We start from the raw sequence: 19826 nt of genomic DNA, 5'->3' as shown, positions 1-19826 counted from the left end.
AACGGCTCCGCCCAACAACGGCTCCGCCCACCAGTCGGTATACATTACATTACATTACGATCATTTGGCAGACGCTTTTATCCAAAGCGACTTACATTACATTACCACCCTTCGAACCGGCGACCCTCCGGTTCCCGAGCGGAAGCACTACCCACTGAGCCACTGCCTCCCTATAAAGTATAAAGGTATAAAGTACATGGTGCGCCGTTACATGTAACAGGTCAGCATAGAAATCTCTCCAGAAGTGATGTCAACAACGGGCGAGGTAAGCACTCCTAAAAGTTTTATCAATCAATACTTAACTAATATTTTAACCACGTGGAGATATTTTTCTTATCGATCAGGTGATCCGATGCAGGGCAGCTGTCGCCTGGGAGCCAGGTAAGCCTCTCTCCGTTGAAGAAGTGGAAGTGGCCCCACCTAAGGCCCATGAAGTCCGTATTAAGGTAATAAACATCAAAACATCTGAATGATTTAGTATTAATTATATATCAATTATTATTTCTATTATTTTTCATTATTGAGTTAATCAGTTATGTGTTTGATTTCAATGTAAACTAGAGCATTTTCCAGTTTGCGTTGCCATGGCTCCTCAATACCACAGCAGCAAATGGAAGGGGGAATTGAAACCATCCAACTGTTATGCTTTTGTTACTAATTTGCTTCCTTTGTGTTTTGGGGTTTTTGTTTCTGAAGGTTGTGGCAACAGCTGTGTCCAGCACAGACTGGGCCTTCCTGTACAAGCCTGGGATAGAGACTAGGGTGCAGCCGTTTCCATTCATTTTAGGCTGTGAAGCCGCAGGGGTGGTAGAGAGTGTTGGTCCAGGAGTCATCAAGTTCTTACCAGGTAACAAATCAGCATCACCACACTCCCTAAGTAGGTGAATCAAAGAATCTTATAATGCAGTTGACTTCGGTGACTCAACGTAAAGGCCGTAGGTTTAGTGCATTTGCTCTGACAGACAGCTTTATATGTCTTCACAGGCGATCGAGTTATTCCTCTTTTTCTACCGCAGTTTGGAGAATGTGACCAGTGCTGCAGTACTAAACATAATGTCTGCAAGAAGAACTGGTACATGTGATGTTGAGTTAACATCCTGTCACACATTTGCAATCATGTGCTCAGATTGTTTTAAATTGCTGCCGATTTCATCAGACTCCTTTCCTCTGTGTTTGTTTGTAGGGAAAATAGAGAAATCGGAGTCTTAGCTGATGGCACAAGCAGGATATCTTACAACGGGCAGCAGATTTACCAGTTCATGGGCATCAGTGCTTTCTCCCAGTACACAGTGGTTTCTGACATCTCACTTGCAAAGATAAGAGATGACGCCCCATTTGATAAAGTGTGTTTATTAGGCTATGCTGTCTCCACTGGCTATAGTGCAGCTCGCTACACAGCCAAGGTAAGACAGCTGCCCGCATTGCTTCAATTAGAATATGCAAAAACATAAACCAGTGTTATGATAATGTTTATGTGATCAGAGTGTATACTTGTATCCCACACTAGATGGCAGCAAATAGCACAAGCCATTCAATTTCCATTTCCTCATTTGTCAGAGGGTTTTATCCAAAGCGAGGTACATAGAGATTTAAATGCAACACAAGCAAGGATCCAGTTAGGAGAGAACAACAAGAGGAAGTGCCACAAAGCTAGGAAATCCAGTTAAGGGTTAAATGAATACAGTTAGGTGTAAAGTGAAATTAAGCAACGTTCAAATCAGGTTTCCACAGCCAAGCCCCTGATAAACAAAGAGAAATCATTGAAAATTAAAACATGCATTGCAAATACAATTGAATTATTTTGGTAATATACATTGTTTGAAAAGTCTTCAAACATATAGAAGTGAATAGGCTCTCATGTAGTAAAAGTTAGTAATGTCTCCCAACAAATGAATGCAGAAAAAGCAAGACATGTTAAAACAACTTATCTTACCTAAGACCCTGTTTGTTCACATTGATTGTATTGTAATGTATTAAGTTAAAACAGTGCAGTCATCTATACTGACACCTCTGCCTCCATCTGACTATCAAATCCTGTGTATCCAGGTTAAAAGAGGCTCCTTGTGCGCCGTGATTGGGCTCGGAGCTGTTGGATTGGCTGCTATTATGGGCTGCAAGGCTGCTGGAGCAACGAGGATCATTGGCGTTGACATCAACTCTTGCAAACATGAGAAGGCAAAAGAGCTTGGAGCCACTGATGTTGTGAACCCCAATGACCACAGGGAGTCCATCCAAGAGGTTCTTCATGAGATGACCAATGGAGGGGTGGACTACGCTGTGGTGTGTGTCAGAAAGGCAGATGATATGGTGGGTGACTCAAGTCTGGTAGGATGTTTGACTGCATACTTTTAGATAAATGAAGTGGCAGTGGCACAATCTTGTCAGGTTGTGGGCATGTAGTGACTTTTAATGTTATTCTGCATTATTGTAAATCACCTGAGGCTTTGTCTTGTCTTAGACCGCAGCCCTGGAGTCTACCAGAGAGGGCTGTGGCACCTGTGTCATCACTAAGGGCACAGAAACGGCAATGACAATCGGAGTCAACGACCTCCTGATGGGCCGCACACTGAAGGGGGCATATTTTGGAGGTGAATTCATCAGCTATAAACAAATATAAGCATCACACCAAAGCGTCCCTCGGCAACAAACATAATTATTGCTTGTTGCTGAGATGCGTTATCTGGAAGACATCCAGTGTTGACACTTGCGTTTCACATGCTTTTCCTTATCTACATAATATATCCGACCACAGATAACATGGTGATGCAAAGTTGCTGCACAGAGAGAAATTCAAAGAACCAGTTTGATTACAGAGAAGCTTTGGTCCACTATCATGCAGTGTAGAGAGATGTCATAGATATAGTATCTCTGACACATACACATTAAAGTTGTTTCACTATAGCACATGCACACAGCCACATTTATTTAAATGCAGCATTATATAAGCATTAATGCATCAGAAGTTATTTGAATATAAGGGAGATGGGATTTTGGAGAAGAGTGCGACAACAAGAGTGATCAGATGTTTTAATTAAAGTTGATTTTTTTTCTAGCGTTGCGACTGGGATGATGTCTGTCTTGATAGCTAAGATGAGAGTTTTAAAAAAAAGTCCTTAAAATGTGCTTCTAAAGCAGATTTGGGGCTTTAGCTGTACCACAGACAGGTTCAATTGGAAAATAAACTTTTTGTTCATCTCTCTCGCACTGCTTGCACCGTCCTTCACACCATTTCCGTGTTTTTCTTGTTATTGCCGTCACTTTCTCCTGCATTGGTGTAGAGAGGGCAGCTACAGACTGGATGTACACTCTTTCAGCGTAGTCTTGTGTCATTTCCTTTACCATATTGCATTATTCTTTACATCAGTATGCTTTAGAGTGTACCTCATTTATGCTACAGTCTAACCAAAGGAAGCAAGAAGGGATGTCGTTATCAGAACTTGACTAACTGTCGATAGGCTGAAACTATATTCTCTCAAAGATTGGAAGAGTGTTGAGGTTAAAACCCTTGCGCAAAGGTTAATTGGTAGAAGGTGTGAGTCAATGTGGTCAATCCAGGCTTTAGTGTTTCATCTGCATCAGTGTTTTGTTTTTTTCTGTGACTTAAAAAAAGGTTTCTTCCCACAGGGTGGAAGAGTGTGGATTGTGTGCCATTACTGGTGGAGGACTACATGAACAAGAAGCTGAAGCTGGATGAGTTTGTAACTGGCAACCTGTCACTGTATCAGATCAATGAGGCCCTTCAGCTTTCCAAAAATGAGAAAAGGTAACAGCTCTGAATTTATATCTGCTGCCACTGTGTTACTTTGGAACTCTTCAACTTAAATGTTATTCAATTGTTTCATTCATGTTTTTTCTCTCTTCTAGCATCCGCACTGTAATCAGTCTGTGGTAAGAAGAAGCCAAATGTGACGCAGTTTCAATAGAACACAGTTTTGATACATGTGCTCTTTTGCTATAAAAAGACTGCATGAATGTAATTATTATTTGTGAAGTAAAGATTCTGTTTAATTAGGGGCTGCGTGGCTCAGGATCAGTGTATGAATGGGTGAATGTGAGGTCATTGTAAAGCACTTTGGAGAAAAGCACTCCATGTAATTGTTGTTTGGCTTAGCTTTTATTATTGCTTTGTCCACTAGATGGCAGTAGAATGTCATGTAAAGCTTCTCCTCCTCCTCCTCCTCCCCCCCCCCCCCCCCCCCCCCCCCCCCCCCCGATGACTGTACAACGGTTTTCTATCACATTCTGCATTAAATAATAGTTTTGCTATAATTTCCACAATTGTTATCATGACTGAAACTACACAGAATGTCCACACACGTGTATAACGTGGTACAGAATGTTATCATTACATACATAACCCATCATCAAAACACACTCTCCGTACATAAGTAATACTGATTCAGGTTGTGATAAGATATATTATCTTTATACAGAAGATGATATAAAAGACATCAACCAAATAGTCACCAACCACACAGAAGTGTTTGCTTCATGTGGTCAGACTCACCAAATTTTGTCCTTGGTAATGTTATATATTGATTTAATAGGGAGTCAAGGAGAGGGGCTAAAATAACAGTCATGGGCTGTCAGAACGCAAGACAAAAGGTTGTTTGGGGAATGCCTCTCTGTGATGAACTGAAATAGCTGTCGAAGGAATTTGCTTTATTGAAGTTCCATTCAGATCAGATGAACACCCTTGGCAGTTTCCCCCCACTTTCCATCTTTATTTAATATGGAAAATTAAAGCGACTCTCACCTTGTGTCTCTCTCTGCTCTCTTTATGTTATCAATCAAAGATTAGAAAGTTTAGATTCACCTCTTCCTCCTCCAACCGAGTCTTGAATCATAAGAAAGTTATCATAAAGCAGAGAGAGAGAGAGAAAGGAGAGAGGGAGGGAGAGATCAAAAGAAAAAGAGGGAGACGAGTTTTGACAGGTGGTTATGCGTCTGGGCACCTCATCTATAAATGTTGGACATGCTCACAGATTTATAAGGCTTTCTTGGGGACATGTGTCTGAATGTCTCCTGCATCTATGGAAAAACTATCCAAAGTGACGTCCATAAGTCTCTCCTGCCTTTCTTTCTCCCTCTGTTTGAACTCCACAACCTCCTGGATTGTCACAGCACTGTGCAACTGATACACCAAGGACATGCACATCTGAATTACTCAATGACATCGTGCACATTTTTGAAAGTCTTAACTGTCCTGCGCTTTATATTCGTGCGCAGCTTCCCTGCAAATATCTCAGGGGTGAGGAATTTAGAATCAAACTATCTGTGGCATGAAGCTGGAACAGTGATATAGATGGCGACCATTTCTAAAGAGGAAATCATATGGATTGTATATAGAGCTTTTAGTCATTCACTCACTGCTAAATAACATTTAGACAGGAGACTTGATGAAATAATTGACAAACAACTGAAATGCCAGAGCAAGTAAATATCACCTCACAAATAAAGGAATATCTGGAAAAAAAATGTCAAAGTGCTGCCTTGTCTTCCAAAGTATTTAGATTGGGATCAGGAGATCTAGGCTTTTTATTAAGCAGCATCCCTGTGTGCATTTACACACAGACACACACACAGACACGCACACAGACACACACACACACACACACACACACACACACACACATACACACACACACACACATTAGCTACAATAAAGAAGACTGGAACATTAAAAGAAATAGATGATGCTGTTTTGTGGTCAAAAAGAAGAAAACCTTGCATCCAAGCATCAGTTTATCAGTATGTTGACTTGTGTGTGTGTGAGTAAGTGCACGACAAACATCTGTATTTGATATCTTAGCGTAATTTGCCAGTAATGTCTTTATTTCTGTGCACAAAATGAGATGAAGCAGATACATTTGTGCACTCCAGCGCCACATTACCGCCTAAATGGCTTCTTACATCTGTTTTCTGTTTGTTTAGTTTTACCTGTTGGTGTTAGTCATGTTGACTGGAGGTGAAAACATCTGTTCTTGTAAAAAAAACAAAAACAAAACAGATGTGATTCCACAGCTAAGCAGAAAGAGACGTTTCATAAGCGTCAGAATAATCTGTTCACTGAATAGAGTATGTACTTAATGTGTTTCTTTGGCCACAATTAATGTTTTCGACCAGACAGGAGAAACAAATTCAACATAACAGTAAGATTCACACCTTTAGAAAGAACATTCATAAGTCTAATGTCACGTAAAAGTACTAATATTATTTAAATATGGATCCATTTCCAGTTATCTTATAGCAAATGGCATAATTCTACCTGATGACACAACAAGATCCAGAAATATTCTGATCCAATCACAGGGTTTCCTTTACAAACCTTCCATTCTGCACACGTGTACAATGAAATAAAGGAATGTGTGGCACACTTATTGGTCTACATGCGTCATACTTCAACCTTAAGCATCCCTCAGGGTTTTACGTGTGCGATATGAGGAGGAGTGTTTGCTTAACAGAGGGTCACGTGAACGCAAAACTACATTAGTCAGCGGAGACGCTACTGTATGAACCTGTGAAGGAGGGAGAGCCTGTCTGAAAGAGATATAGAGGGATGGCCATGCTGTACAGCCCCAACGGCTATGGAAGAACGGCCCACTTAAGTCACTAAAGACTGCCAATGTGAGGCCCTGTTTTATCAGCAAATCCTGGCCATTATACGGCTAATGCCAGGCATTGGCTGTGACATCCCCAGTCTTTCCCTGACACGGTCAGCTTTAACTTCTGTGTCAGTGGAATAAACTCAGCTTCAGTAGGTGGCCAACCAATACCAGCATCCAACCATAGCTCACCGCTTCGCCTTTTTTCAACGTAAATGTGTCTATTTGTGTGTATTTTTGATTAATTTGATTTTCTTTTTTACATTGACATTCATTTTTTAGTAAATCATCAAATTAAGAATATTTTTCTTTCATTTTTTAAAATTCATCTTGTCTCATTAGGGTCAGTCCCATACCTGCTGTTATTGTATGCAAGCCTTTAAAATACCAATAATGACACTTAATGACAATAATGTTTTATCAGAATATTACACATTTTGTAATCAACTTGTGCTTTGTGAGAATCTTTGGATTGTAGATTATTTAGGTGTTGATATTGATGTTGACAGCTGACAAAACTCACATTCTAGTTTAGATAATGCATTTTGAATTTTTACCTCAAAGCCAATATTGAAGTTACCTCATTTCTGCAGAGCAATACTGGTCTGTTTTAACATAATTCACAGCTGAAATTACTCTTCAAAAGTCTACTTGCAAGATCATCAAACAACAATGTGCAGTCAAGTAAATCATTGTGATGTTAACATCCTTCATAACCAGTATTAGTACAGCCTGTTCCAAAAATCCAAAAATAAAGTGCTGACTCTGTACCCAACCTAAACTTGTAGCTGGTCCATCACTGTTACTTGCACAAGTAGTGAGACATGAACTATGACATGATTACTTTAAATTTGCATTTGAGCCTGAGACACTGTACGCTACGGTGCCTTTAAGATAATGGATTTAAATTAGTGTGGTTATATGGTGAGATGCAAAACTAATGGATAATCATTGTGCCGTGCGACGCCATATGTTTAGCATTTTGTAACTGTCATTCATACTGTGTCACTGTTTTATAGTTCAGTTGCAACAGAAATAGACAAAGAACGAGATTACAGAGACCACACATGCTATTACCAAAGGCGCGCACACACACACACACACACACGCACACAGGGGCGGCACACACGCGCACACACGCACGCGCACGCACACACACACACACACACACACACACACACACACACACACACACACACACACACACACACACACACACACACACACAAAGCTGTATGCGTGACAGCTCTAAGCTTTTGTTGTGTTTCGTCTGACAGCAGCAGCAAGTAGTAATTGAGAGATTAGTTCTAAGGTGCTATCATGGCACTCCTTTGTTTGGTCTCTACCTCATTGGTCATATTACTGGCATGCATGGGAAGGAGTCCTACGCTGAGATGTACAGTTTAAAGTGTAATTTTAATTGTAATAAATCTAATTAGAAAGACAGAAATACAGCACGGACAATGAAATCAGCGAGAACACCCGTTAGAAACTGATTTACATGTCTAAATTTGCTTACATACGCATGACTTCAGCCATTGTACACAATGAAAATGGAAAAATGAAAATCAGTCATAATGCACACAACTACTGAAGCTTCAATAACTTCATCTCCTATGCAGACAATTTCACTTGTGTGCTTGACAGAACAAAGACAACCCCCCTCCCCACCCTGTCTCCTCCACCGCACGCTTCTTTCACATGTCAACCCCGAGTTAACAAAGTCATTTCATGTGGTTATGGGATGGAGGTAGGGGGAGATATTTTTTCTCCCAGACCCAGTGTGTTTACCTCCTAATCCAAGAGAAGAAGTTCACAAGCGTGGGGAAAGTACTGGGAGCTTTAGAAGCCTCCTCAAACCTGCTCTGTTTAGCTCCTGCTCCTGCTTTCCAGGCATACGGGGCTGGGATCATTTCTGGGAATGTTTGTGGAGCTATTTTCTGTGATTGTAAGAATATAATTGGTCGTGAAATTGCTGGTTGTGTTTTAAAGAACAACCAGAAATATTCTATACAAATGGCTAAATGTAAAAATGTACATGTATTACAGCACCGGTCTTGTACTGTTATTTTCCTTTTAGGTATCAAATAACAACCACGATCATCATCATCATCCTCAACATCATTTATGATAAAACACACAGCATTTTTTGCACGTGTATTCAATGGAAATATGATGAAACTACATGCAAAGGAAAGACAGAAAAAGATAAACTAAACTAAGATAAGCCAAAGTGTAACGCAAGCATACAAATAATAGAAAACATGATAGAACAAGATAAGATAAGCTCAACCCAACCAAACAAGCCTGAAATGAGACAAGATAAGGGGTCACGTGGTAGAAGAAGCCTCGCTGTAAGATAAGACACGACGATTACAGAAACTGAGATAAACTAAAGCTCAGCAAAGAGGAAATGAAGATATGATGAAATATGGTGCTGATACTTTATAAATACCTGGAAAGCAATCTACAAAATTAATCGAGGGATTTACATTGACCTGTATTTTGTGTAATTTTGTGCAAAAGAACAGACAAAAAACAAATTCACATTTGCTTCTAATTGTTTTCGTTTCCAGGTTGGAGGTGACACCAGAGGCAAAGACACGTCACTCACTCTTTGTTAATACTGCAGTTTTACATCAGCATGACACGAAGATCTGTTATGCTCTTTGTATAAAATGTAAAATAACTTGTACGATGTAAAAATAATCTTTAATTTTTCTGCCTTCGGTGTTGCACTTGTTTTGTTTGGTGATCAGGGTGATTCAGATTCTGGCTCCGATGATTCCTTCTGTTTTGGTTGGTTATATTTCTGTCTTGCATGATCCATCGCTCTGCTTTACCACAGATGAGTCTCAAGGTTGCGGTGGGACGCGACAAATCAAACTGAGTGTGCAGTGAGTCATTTCTACCTTGTTGTACATTCGCAGTGACGCACATCATTCTCTTTTCTCCTTCTTCTCCCAATAACCCGCTGTTATCCAAGGATGAGGTTCCAGATTCAATGCACCGTGGCTCTGTGCCAGGCCACGAAAGCATTGGTCACATCCCAAAAAATACACTCCTAACTGAATTACAGTAGAAATGTTATTTTTCTTTGGCTGGTAAAAGAAAAGAAACGATCCATTATAGGCTCCTGGTGTCATTACTCAGTCCCAAACATTCAATTATACTCTGGCCAGCAGGACAGGAGTGAGTAATGCTGAATTTACATTTTTGTATATTTGAAAAATAAAGAATAAAAACCTCTTGAGTGATCCAGTAAATCAAATATTCATTAAGTGTCATTGTTTGGTGTGTAGTATAGCTACACAGTAACACATAGGCTGATTGAATTTCAATTCATTTCAATTATTGACCCCATTGACCCCAAGGATGAACGTAAATAGGCAGCATTTGTGATCTTAGAGGTAGAATCTGTAATCCGAAAGTAAACTATCAGCGTTGCCCCGTTGCCTTAAAGCTAAACGCAGGATTCAAACCTTCTATCAATACCAAATTTAATGACAACTAAAGCAACAAATAAAGGGATTTATTGTTTTCTGATTTGTTATAGAAATCTGACCTATGGCTTAAGAAATGTTTAATTGTATATCATACAAATGGTTTTAAATGTAAGCTCTTCTATAAAATACACACATATGCTCAGTGGCCACTTTATTAGGGACGCCTGTATGATTAAATCCAACCCTTTATAATGATAGTGTTGGGTTTTGGTTGACAGAAAGGCAGAGATGGTGGTCAGTGGTTATTTGGTGGTGCTGTTTCACCACACTGCACTGTATTTAAAGGCCTGAAACACCTTCACACAGGTAGAGGTGTTACATTGCATTGTATGGAACAGGTGTGTCTATACACAGTGTATTTTTAATAAAGCAAAAAAGTGTTCTCTTTTAATGAGATTATAGTGAACAGAGAATGAAAGCAATGAAAATCAGCCCGCCAGCACGAACTGTCTTCATATTTCTCAGAAAATAGAAACGAATGGATCAATGGTGAGATGTTAATCATAATACATGAGAACAGGATCCTTTTTTATCACACGGCCACCCTGCACGTCTGCTGTTATTAACTTTTGTTGCATTCTTCTATGACACATGTACCAAAACCAAGAAAGTATTATTTGTCATGTTGTGATAGACAGTTTCATTACAAGCAAGATGTTCAGACTTAATGTTCAAGATTTGCAGAGGAGCAGAAATCCTGAAGGCCTTTGGGAAGTTAGTTTTTAAGGTTTTTCAAAGGTCAACATAACTACCAGTTAAACACACACATTTCAACTTTACAAATGGATTTAACATCAAATATGTAATCCTAACCGAGGAGGTTTGGACATGACAATATTCTCACAACCACACACTGAGAGAGCCAACAGCTCGCTGCTGCCGCCTCAGCTACATTGCTTTACCAAAAGCCTCCGTCACCCCTCAACTTAGCAGAAGTCTCGGTGTGCTCTGTGTTTGCCTTTACTTCCCAAATCCCTAAGAGCAAACAGGAGCATGGACAGATTAGTTTAATATCATCCATGGCACTAAATACACAAAATGAAATGTCATTCATGTCCCAGGGTAGCGTCCAAATAAGAAAGTCAAACCAGAGCTGCCATCTATCTATCTATCTATCTATCTATCTATCTATCTATCTATCTATCTATCTATCTGTTTCTTCTTCTAATTATGATTTCCACTCTGTGTCGTACTGACAGATGCATTCACTTTGAGCCATAATAAGATTAAAAATGGATTCTAATCAATAATCTTTGTCCACAGCATTGGGAGTGTTGAAGAATAGACAAATGACTGGGAATGACAGCTAAAGCTAATAAGCAGGCCATCGCTAAGCTCTTAAACAAACCTCCTCGCTCCCAATGTGGCTTTCTTTCTTGCATTATAAATAATGTATATTTTGCCAGTTACCCCCCCAACCCCACCCCAACAAACACACACACACACACACACACACACACACACACACACACACACACACACACACACACACACACAAAACCCTCCAATGTCTCTTTTGACTTCTGAGTTGCCGCTAGAGTTCAATCTGGTCTTCAAACACATCGTATTCCCCCTCCCCAACCCCCCGAACCTTATTGGTTTACTTTAATTAGTGATATTGAAGGCAGGGGCAAATGAGGATGGGTGGTGGTGGTGGTGGCGGGGGGAGAGGAGGGGAGGGGGGGGGTGTAAATACTGAAAACAAACAAGAGTGCTGAATGGGAGGATGGTGACGGGTGCAGTCCCAATGCTGCTGCGCAGACGGAAGGGGACACATGGTGTAAGCAAACACTCGTAATTGCATTAGATTCCCTTGGCACATGGGTAATCTTGCCTTCCCCTGTCCCATAACAAAACAGGACACATCTCCCTCTTCTCTCACTCTGTATCGCTCTCCTTTTCAAATTATTAATTTAAAACTACAGCTGCCATTCATCGTTCTTCAGGCGTGATGCAGGATTAATTATGACTTTAGGTAATTGAGGTATAGAGTGTCGCAGTGTGTGTCCGTGTGCGTGTGTATGCTCACAGATCAACTTGTTTTGGTTTGAGAAATGCAGCATGTGTGTGTGTGTATGTGTCCTTGACTACATGCATAACTCTGTGCATTTGTCTGTGTGTGTGTGTGTGTGTGTGTGTGTGTGTGTGTGTGTGTGTGTGTGTGTGTGTGTGTGTGTGTGTGTGTGCATCCCATTTAACAGTTGTCCTGTTTGATATTTCAGTCTTCAGCCCACATGTCTTGAGAGTATGAGCAAACACATTTGCTTGAATGGGATGTTCCCTGAGCAAACATGGGGGAAATCTGTCCCTGATATGAATGCCAGTGACAGTCAATGATAATTGGGACGGGATGTTTTTGCTTCTTATTAAGATGTCCAGCTTGCAGACACCACATAAAATGAAATACCGGCCTGATATTATTGATGTTATTTTGAAATTATTCTATATTGACCTTTGTTGTCTGTCCCTTACCCAGGCAGCGATGTGGCAGTGTGGCTGCATGATCAATATTATCCACTAGGTGGTGATATTATATCCACAACAATCTAGATCCACACATCCCCATGGTAAATGCTGAATACTCACATCAAATCTTTTTAAAGCATTTGTTTGCCACTGCAAAGTGTTTTTAAAGAGTTAGTTCAACAATAGAGAGCAGATTGCAGTGTTGACTTGAATTAAGTTTGCTGTTCAAAACTATACTTTGTCTGCCATTCATTTACTTATGTATTTCCCATTTTGACAGAATTCTACCTTTAAATTTACACTCTCCAGATATGCATTTGGATTTTTCCAGGATTAAACCAAAGTTCTTTAAGCAGTAAAACAGTAAAAGTATAGTGAGTAAGACAAGATGGAATTCTGACATTGTAAAGCGACTAATACTGGGGTCCAGAGCATCTTCATCACAGGTGAGGCACATCCTCTTCCCTACACAATGACCAGCATCATATATGAACCACAGCTGACAGTCTATATAAATTAAACTGGTGTCAGAAAGGCTGCATCAGGTCAGCGCCGATATTGAAGAGAGAGATGCATGGAGGGCAAGTCTCTGATGGTATTTAGCGGATATGTGAGGCTTTGAGGGAGAGCCCGTGTGCCAGAGGGTTTGAGTTTGTGTGGCCCCGGGGCCACACAAACTCAAACAGAAAACAGAAAATAAACAATGCTTGCCAGTGATTAGGACTTTATTAGGCACACTGAGTCCCCAGGCTAGATAGGGTTTATGTTTGAGGAGTGCCCCTAATAACAATGCTTGTTGAAGCAAAGCAGTCCTACTACCCAGAGTGGTCACAAGTGATTTTATTTGCATCAAAAAATATTTTATGTTGTTTTTATGTGGTGTGTTGACGATACGTGTGTGTGCTTAACTCTGCAGTTCTAACATTAGCACCTATTAACCTGCAACTCTGCCCTGTAATCACTGCCGTTGGGATTAAGAAGTCCTACCCACACAAAATGCTTCATCTTTAATGACTGACAAACAAACAACCAAGGAAAGACGGAGACAGATGAGGGGGAACACCCACTGAGCTGCTTTTAAAGTAATATCCTCTAAGCCTTGGACACCCCAACAACGTCTGTCATGTCTAACCTGGCTCCTCACCTGTTTGGACCCAGCCAAATAGCCCAGAGTAATCCCTCATCCCCAGGGCACTGGAGGCAGCTTTACCCACCCCAGAGCTCTGTCCTGCCCTGACAGGTTAGTGTACTGCGGGGGCCCTGGAACACACACAGCCTCCAATTCTGCATGCGTTTTAGGCATTTAGCCTCTTCAAAGTGACGCACAGAGACCACAACAGCAGCATAAGCTTCCATGCCAGGAGTGGAAGAAGCACTCAAGACGATTGAGTAATAATGGAAAAATACTCCATTAGTTTTACAAGTCCTGCATTCAAAGTCCCACTAAAGAAAAAGTTAATGAGTAATGATGATGCAAGGTTTGTCAGTGACAGGAAAGATCCCAGTAAACATGGGTTAATGAGTCCTGGAATTAATGATCATACAAAGTAGCTCTGAATGTGATACAAGTAGAGCAGATGTGGGTGATAGCATCAATTGTCAGCGTAAAAGAGAAACATACTGTATGTATAAAGGTTGGGGAAGCTTCCTGATTTGATTGCCTCTGTTTGTTCGTGTTGGTGCACAGACGAGGTCTCATCTCTCGGCTCATTAAGACAGCAGGTTTAGTAGCTAAAGAGCACAGAGGGATCAGCACTCTAACCACTAATTGGTCTGTTTGAAGGTAAGCATGAAGTGGAAAATGTTGCTTCATGATCAGTTGCAGCATTGCTCTTTGAATTGTGACAGAGGTTTACCTGATCTGATGAATCGAGTCAAAGCCTGCCAGTGTGTTTAAAGCATCATTAAGTGAAGTGTTGCATAAATGCGTTTCAGAAGAAGCAGTATCAAGTTCTTGTTTTCTTCTTGACGCAGTATAGACATAGCTCCACCAGGGGGCGCAGTGTCGCACAAAATCAACTAAATCATGGCGTGAATGTCAGAGACAAAGAATGTCTGAGGCAAAGATGATGTAAACTGCAATCATATGAGGCACTTTGATGACTTATACTGAGAAGAGCAATAAATATAAAGGTATTACCACACTAAAAAAAAACTTCTTTGGAATAAATTTCATAAACTGCTGCCCCACCAGTCAAGATCAGATTAAAAAAAATAAAATATAAATGGATTATTTGAGATTTATGAGGCAATTAAATCTCTTATAAGCGTTATCTTCATGTAATTTTAATTTTGTAGCTTAAACATTATTAGAATGAGCAATGTGAATTATTATTTAGCTCGACTTGTATGGAATAATGAAATAGATACAGCAGAGTTGTAGCTTGGTGGGCTTCTCCCATATTACAATACAACATGAAATATGATAAATAAAATCAGCATGATTGTTGGCTTTTCATGGGGAAATAAATAAAATAAAGTAAATTCCATCAAATGTGAGTTCTTAGTAAGTCCCTATTTTAAAAATGAATAAATTTTTTTATGACAAACTGTTATTTCAAATCAGATTTTGACGACTATCAATGCATTTATGACATTTTAATACTTTATATGTATTTTATCAGAAAGAATCACATTTGTTTGAGGTTGAACATGTCATTTTTAGAATGAAATGTAATGAAATATTTTTTTAGATAATGTATGTGTTTGTCTGTCGAGCAGATTTCGACACTGCTGAGAGACGGCAGCCTGTCAGGATGCTGTAAAATAGGAGCCTTTTAGAGCGGTTAGTCTCTCTCTCTTATCTGCCAACTGTAACCACATTAATCATGTAGCCACATTCAAGCCTTTAACTGGTATCCAAACTTTTATGTTCACAATTTGTTTTAATAGCATGTTTATGCTTTAGATAAGAAATGGAAATTAGAGCAGCATTAAACTCAGTCTGTTCAGTTTGCTACAGTAGACGCCATTTATCTTGATTAACTTGAAGAAATTGTGGGCTCCTACGTAATGCTTTATTCATGACAAGACTGTGTGTCTTTGTGCGTTCACATGAGTACACATGTGCATTTTTGCCATTATCATGCATGTAACAGGCGTTTTAGCCTGCTTGAACATTTTGTTTTCATTTGAACCCCTGAAATCACGTACAACTACTCACTGAGTTAAAAACAATAATTTCCTAAGATTCCTTTTCATCCATAATATTCAATTTAACCTTAACAAATAAACATTCTTTAAATCATCATCATCATCATCATTTATGTGTATATGTCTATTCTGTATTCTATTGAATAAAGTTATTATTTCAATGTGACATAATTGAAGATTACTTTTTTTTTTACATATTAGGAATCCACAGATATTTTTATTTGTATTATCGCTGATATACAATAAGGCAAACAGACATTTTAACAGCTCACTGAATTCTAAAATTGTATATGCACAACTATGGAAAAACTATTGGTTAAAGCTCAATCTAAATAAAGCATAATCAGCCCTCACATATACATATTTCATTGTTTACCTTTGTGTTCTATTCCAGAGTGGTTTAGACAATATGGGTGATATCAACATGCACGTTTGTAAAGTTTATAGCTAAATGTAGCTTAAGTTAATTACCATCACTGATTGCACTGATGAGCAAAAGTATGATATAAAAGCACTTTGTGATATAATATTTACAAAAACCCAATAACAGCCTGATGATACAGGCCCGTGACCAGCAGCAAGTCACAGTTTTGTGCAGTACCTATAGGGAACTAGAGTGCGCCACAGTTATGATAATAACTGCAGATCTGCCTTTGCATGTGTGTAACAGCACCCAGCTGAAGCAGGTTCATATTAATCCTATAGAGGCTGTCATGATTAAGTTACGACCGCAGGTGAATTATGTCTGGCTGTCTGGTAAAGATGTGCTTAATAAAAAGTATTCAGTGGAAAACGCATCATAAAATTTTATGACATCACAGTGTGGGTGCAAGGAATGAACAATAAATCTTTGATCTCCTTTTCAGAAGCCATTGGTGGACCCTATGATCCTTCTGTCAGGTCGAGGAGGCCTCAATAAAGATGTCTGACCTCTCAGCAGGTGTGCTCGTTCACTCTAAATACTAAATGTTTATCTACAATAAACTCTAAAGAGAAGAATTCAGCTGTTGGGTTCCCCCATGCGGACGAAGAGGGTTCAGCGGATATGAGTCGTTAATAAAGGCCATCACAGAGGAACTTCAGGGGTTAACATTCAGAGAAAGTGATCTTTGAAAGCAAAGATTTGAAAGTATTTCACACCACTGGTCAAAGTGTGCGTGTGTGCATGTGAGACAATTATTGCACTCTTTCTCATTTACAAGAGAGGCTCAACAATACTGTAGTAAAAAGCACTAAACTTTGTATTCAGCAAGGAAAGAAGCACTCGAATTATTCAGTCAACCAAGTCCTAATATCACAATAGGAAAAAAAGTAAAAGTGATATAATCGTGAAAAAAAATTACATTTACTCCAGTATCAAAACTATAACTCCATACACTTGTATCGCCAATTGTTGGAGATACAAGATACTAATCATTAAACTTTTAATATTGAAAAAAATAACATTCAAAATTTAGATGTGGATTCAATTTCATTCGAATCTCTTTCTCTCTCTCTCTCTCTCTCTCTCTCTCTCTCTCTCTCTCTCTCTCTCTCTCTCTCTCTCTCTCTCGTCGAAATTGATTGATCTTTTTTTATCTTACATCAGTGTACATCACAATAACATCTATAATTATGTGTTTTAAATGAATATCAGGCAATAAGTGTTCATTTTGATCGAACTTTTTTTAAAAATGTGATGCCATGGGTGATGCCATGTTGACTAATGCCAAAGATCATTGGACTGACTTCGAGTTTCACCCCATCTTGCCTTTTTCAAGTAGATGAGTCATGAGTACTTGTAAGGGATGATTAACCTTTCCAACGCTGTTCAAATGACTATTCATATACAATATGAAACTGAGAGAAGAAATCTGATCGTGATATTGCTAGATGGACAAAAGAAAACACTCACGTTAGTAAATGTGGATGATATTTGTCTGGTTACCTTCTGTAAAAGCCCTGCAAAACCCTTAATAAAATCTGGCCCTGTGTTTCCTCTTTGGATATTTATGCTTTCAGATCAACTGGATGTTTACAAGGCTTAAGTTAAGGAACTTCACCACCTTCGTACTAAAAACCCTGTTCGTGATGTCAAACGTCACATCATTAAAGTAAACAAGACTGAGATAAAAAGTCTTACAATACAACGTCTTATGAACTTGTTGGACTGCAGTTGTTCAATGTAGTGCAAAGCAACACTAAATTGATGTTGATCTAAAAGGAAGACACACATATTTTTTACATCTTGCATCAAAATCCATACCCACTGGACATATTGATTTATAATTGCACAAACATATCAGAAATACTCTACAAAAGCTGATTTCCAACCGCATCCTTACACAGTTTAACATCACATTGCCTTTATCAAGTCAAGTCATGTCAATTTTATTTGTAAAGCACAATATCACATACAATGTCTCAATCAGGAAACTTTATACATCAACAATATATTCATATTTACAAAAATATCTACGGAATCTATATATTCCTTTATTCATTAAACTGAGTGTAAATGGGGAAATCACTGAGAGACACTTGCACATAAAGCATACTGTATATCACACAGGCTGTATGCAATGAGTATTGGTGCGTTCAGGTGCTCATCAGAAGGTGGTCAAATGGTCAAAAGGCACATACAACTTCAGCCCATTCTCTGAAGAATCAACCACAACATGCAGACAGTATGGACTGAAACATGGAGGTGGATACTGCTTTTGTTACTTTATATTCTTGTTTTGATTTTTTACGCACATTGGTAGTAAAGCAATCAATCAAGACTGGTATTCCCCAATTTCCAACACCACCCGAACACAGTATAAATTGTACATGTTCACACAGTTTCAGGGACTTTCCGCCGCCCTTGTGCTGCAGCGTGTGGTTTCATGAAGACCTGCGAGGATTAACCCTCAAAGGATTCCACCTATTACTGTGTATAATTAGGCTAATCTGGAGGGTAACAGTTAGAATGATCCTTTTCAGTCTTTTCCCTGTGATATGGTGGCAGCTACTGAGTCAACAAACAATCAAACAAAATTTACACAATGTAATTTCTTACTCATCCAAAGCTTTTTAAAACACACACTTCAAATAATAGGGATTGGGCAATATGGTGGTGTATGATGTGTAATTGACGAGCTTTATCCAGGCGTATTTAAAAATGCCTTTGCCTGGCAGAGAGATGATGACTCCAGTGAATAGCTGCCACCTAGATGTATAAGTTAATCAGAATGATCAAAATCAGTGATAGCAAGACTTCAAAACGATTCAGAATTTTCCAAATCATCCCCAGGCCTGGAGAGCCTATAAAGATTAGTGACATTTGTGGTAGAAAGAAGCAGAAGATGAGCTGTTTACTCGCGTGGGCCTCACAGCTAAAACATGGTGACACACTGAAAACTTCAACACTCACTCACTCACACCTGCTGCTATTTCAGAATGTAAGAATACACATCGGTCACAGCTATAGCACCGTGATATACTCAGCTGCTGACTGAAGGATCGCCAGCGTAATGGGACGTTGCTAATTCCAATTGGTGCAGAGATTGAGATAAATAGCCGTGAGCCTCTTCAGCGTTACGGAGACGTGACGCCCAGCCAGCAGCTTTCTATAACTGGCCGGGGGGCGAAGAGGACCCCTGAGGAGACGAGGACAGAGGAAGAAGGATGGCTGCCGCTCCTTGACGACAGGTAAAAGACACAGCTGATGCTTACTGTCACCCAACTCCCAGGGTGCACAGGGGCTGGAGATTTGCAAGTTTACCGTATTGGCACAGACATCCTGTTAGATCAAATGGCAGAGGGAGGTCACAGAGGGGAGGTACTGTACATCTGGCTATTATTAAGTCAACAATAATGGGGGTTAATGACAGTGCTCTTGACACCATAAGCTGTCTGCATCACTATCTGTCATCAAACAGTGACATGCAAAAAGACACCAAACTGTTTCTCTTCTGTCTATACTGTCTTCATATTCACATAAATACGATCAGTGAACATAATTCTCTAAAACATGTTAATGATACCGCCCATGAACATCGATCCTTCCATTTCCTTCGGCACGTTACAGTGAGTTTATTACAGCTACTCTCCGGACCACACAGCTCCATCTTTG

At 39.6% G+C, this 19826-nt stretch overlaps 1 protein-coding gene and 1 long non-coding RNA gene across 2 annotated transcripts; both read left to right on the top strand.

The window, feature by feature from the left end:
- The first annotated feature begins 21 nt into the window (after window positions 1–21).
- Window positions 22–4008, top strand: LOC142999469 (alcohol dehydrogenase class-3-like). Its single transcript, XM_076149060.1, has 9 exons — window positions 22–265; window positions 345–446; window positions 697–847; window positions 985–1072; window positions 1184–1403; window positions 2047–2307; window positions 2459–2588; window positions 3625–3763; window positions 3865–4008. Exons 1-9 carry the CDS (start codon window positions 248–250, stop codon window positions 3890–3892), a joined length of 1137 nt encoding a protein of 378 aa, XP_076005175.1. The 5' UTR covers window positions 22–247; the 3' UTR covers window positions 3893–4008.
- A 9645-nt stretch (window positions 4009–13653) lies between these two features.
- On the top strand, window positions 13654–16682 carry LOC142999388 (uncharacterized). The gene is made up of 3 exons (XR_012963313.1): window positions 13654–13817; window positions 15299–15362; window positions 16597–16682. It is a non-coding gene; the product is annotated as an uncharacterized LOC142999388 (long non-coding RNA).
- Window positions 16683–19826: the final 3144 nt, after the last annotated feature.

This window comes from Genypterus blacodes, unplaced genomic scaffold, assembly GCF_046128005.1.
Source record: "Genypterus blacodes isolate CSIRO-AG114 ecotype Tasmania unplaced genomic scaffold, CSIRO-AGI_Gbla_v1 ptg000044l_1, whole genome shotgun sequence".
Taxonomy (NCBI): Eukaryota; Metazoa; Chordata; class Actinopteri; order Ophidiiformes; family Ophidiidae; genus Genypterus; species Genypterus blacodes.
Note: the sequence above shows the minus strand (reverse complement) of the source record. Positions and strands in the feature narration are given on the sequence as shown.

Bases quoted from the DNA above. Each gene is read 5' to 3' on its own strand.
- LOC142999469 (XM_076149060.1), top strand. The intron at 2,589-3,624 runs GTGAATTCATCA...TTCTTCCCACAG, and splicing joins GAAGGGGGCATATTTTGGAG to GGTGGAAGAGTGTGGATTGT. The intron at 3,764-3,864 runs GTAACAGCTCTG...TCTCTCTTCTAG, and splicing joins CTTTCCAAAAATGAGAAAAG to CATCCGCACTGTAATCAGTC.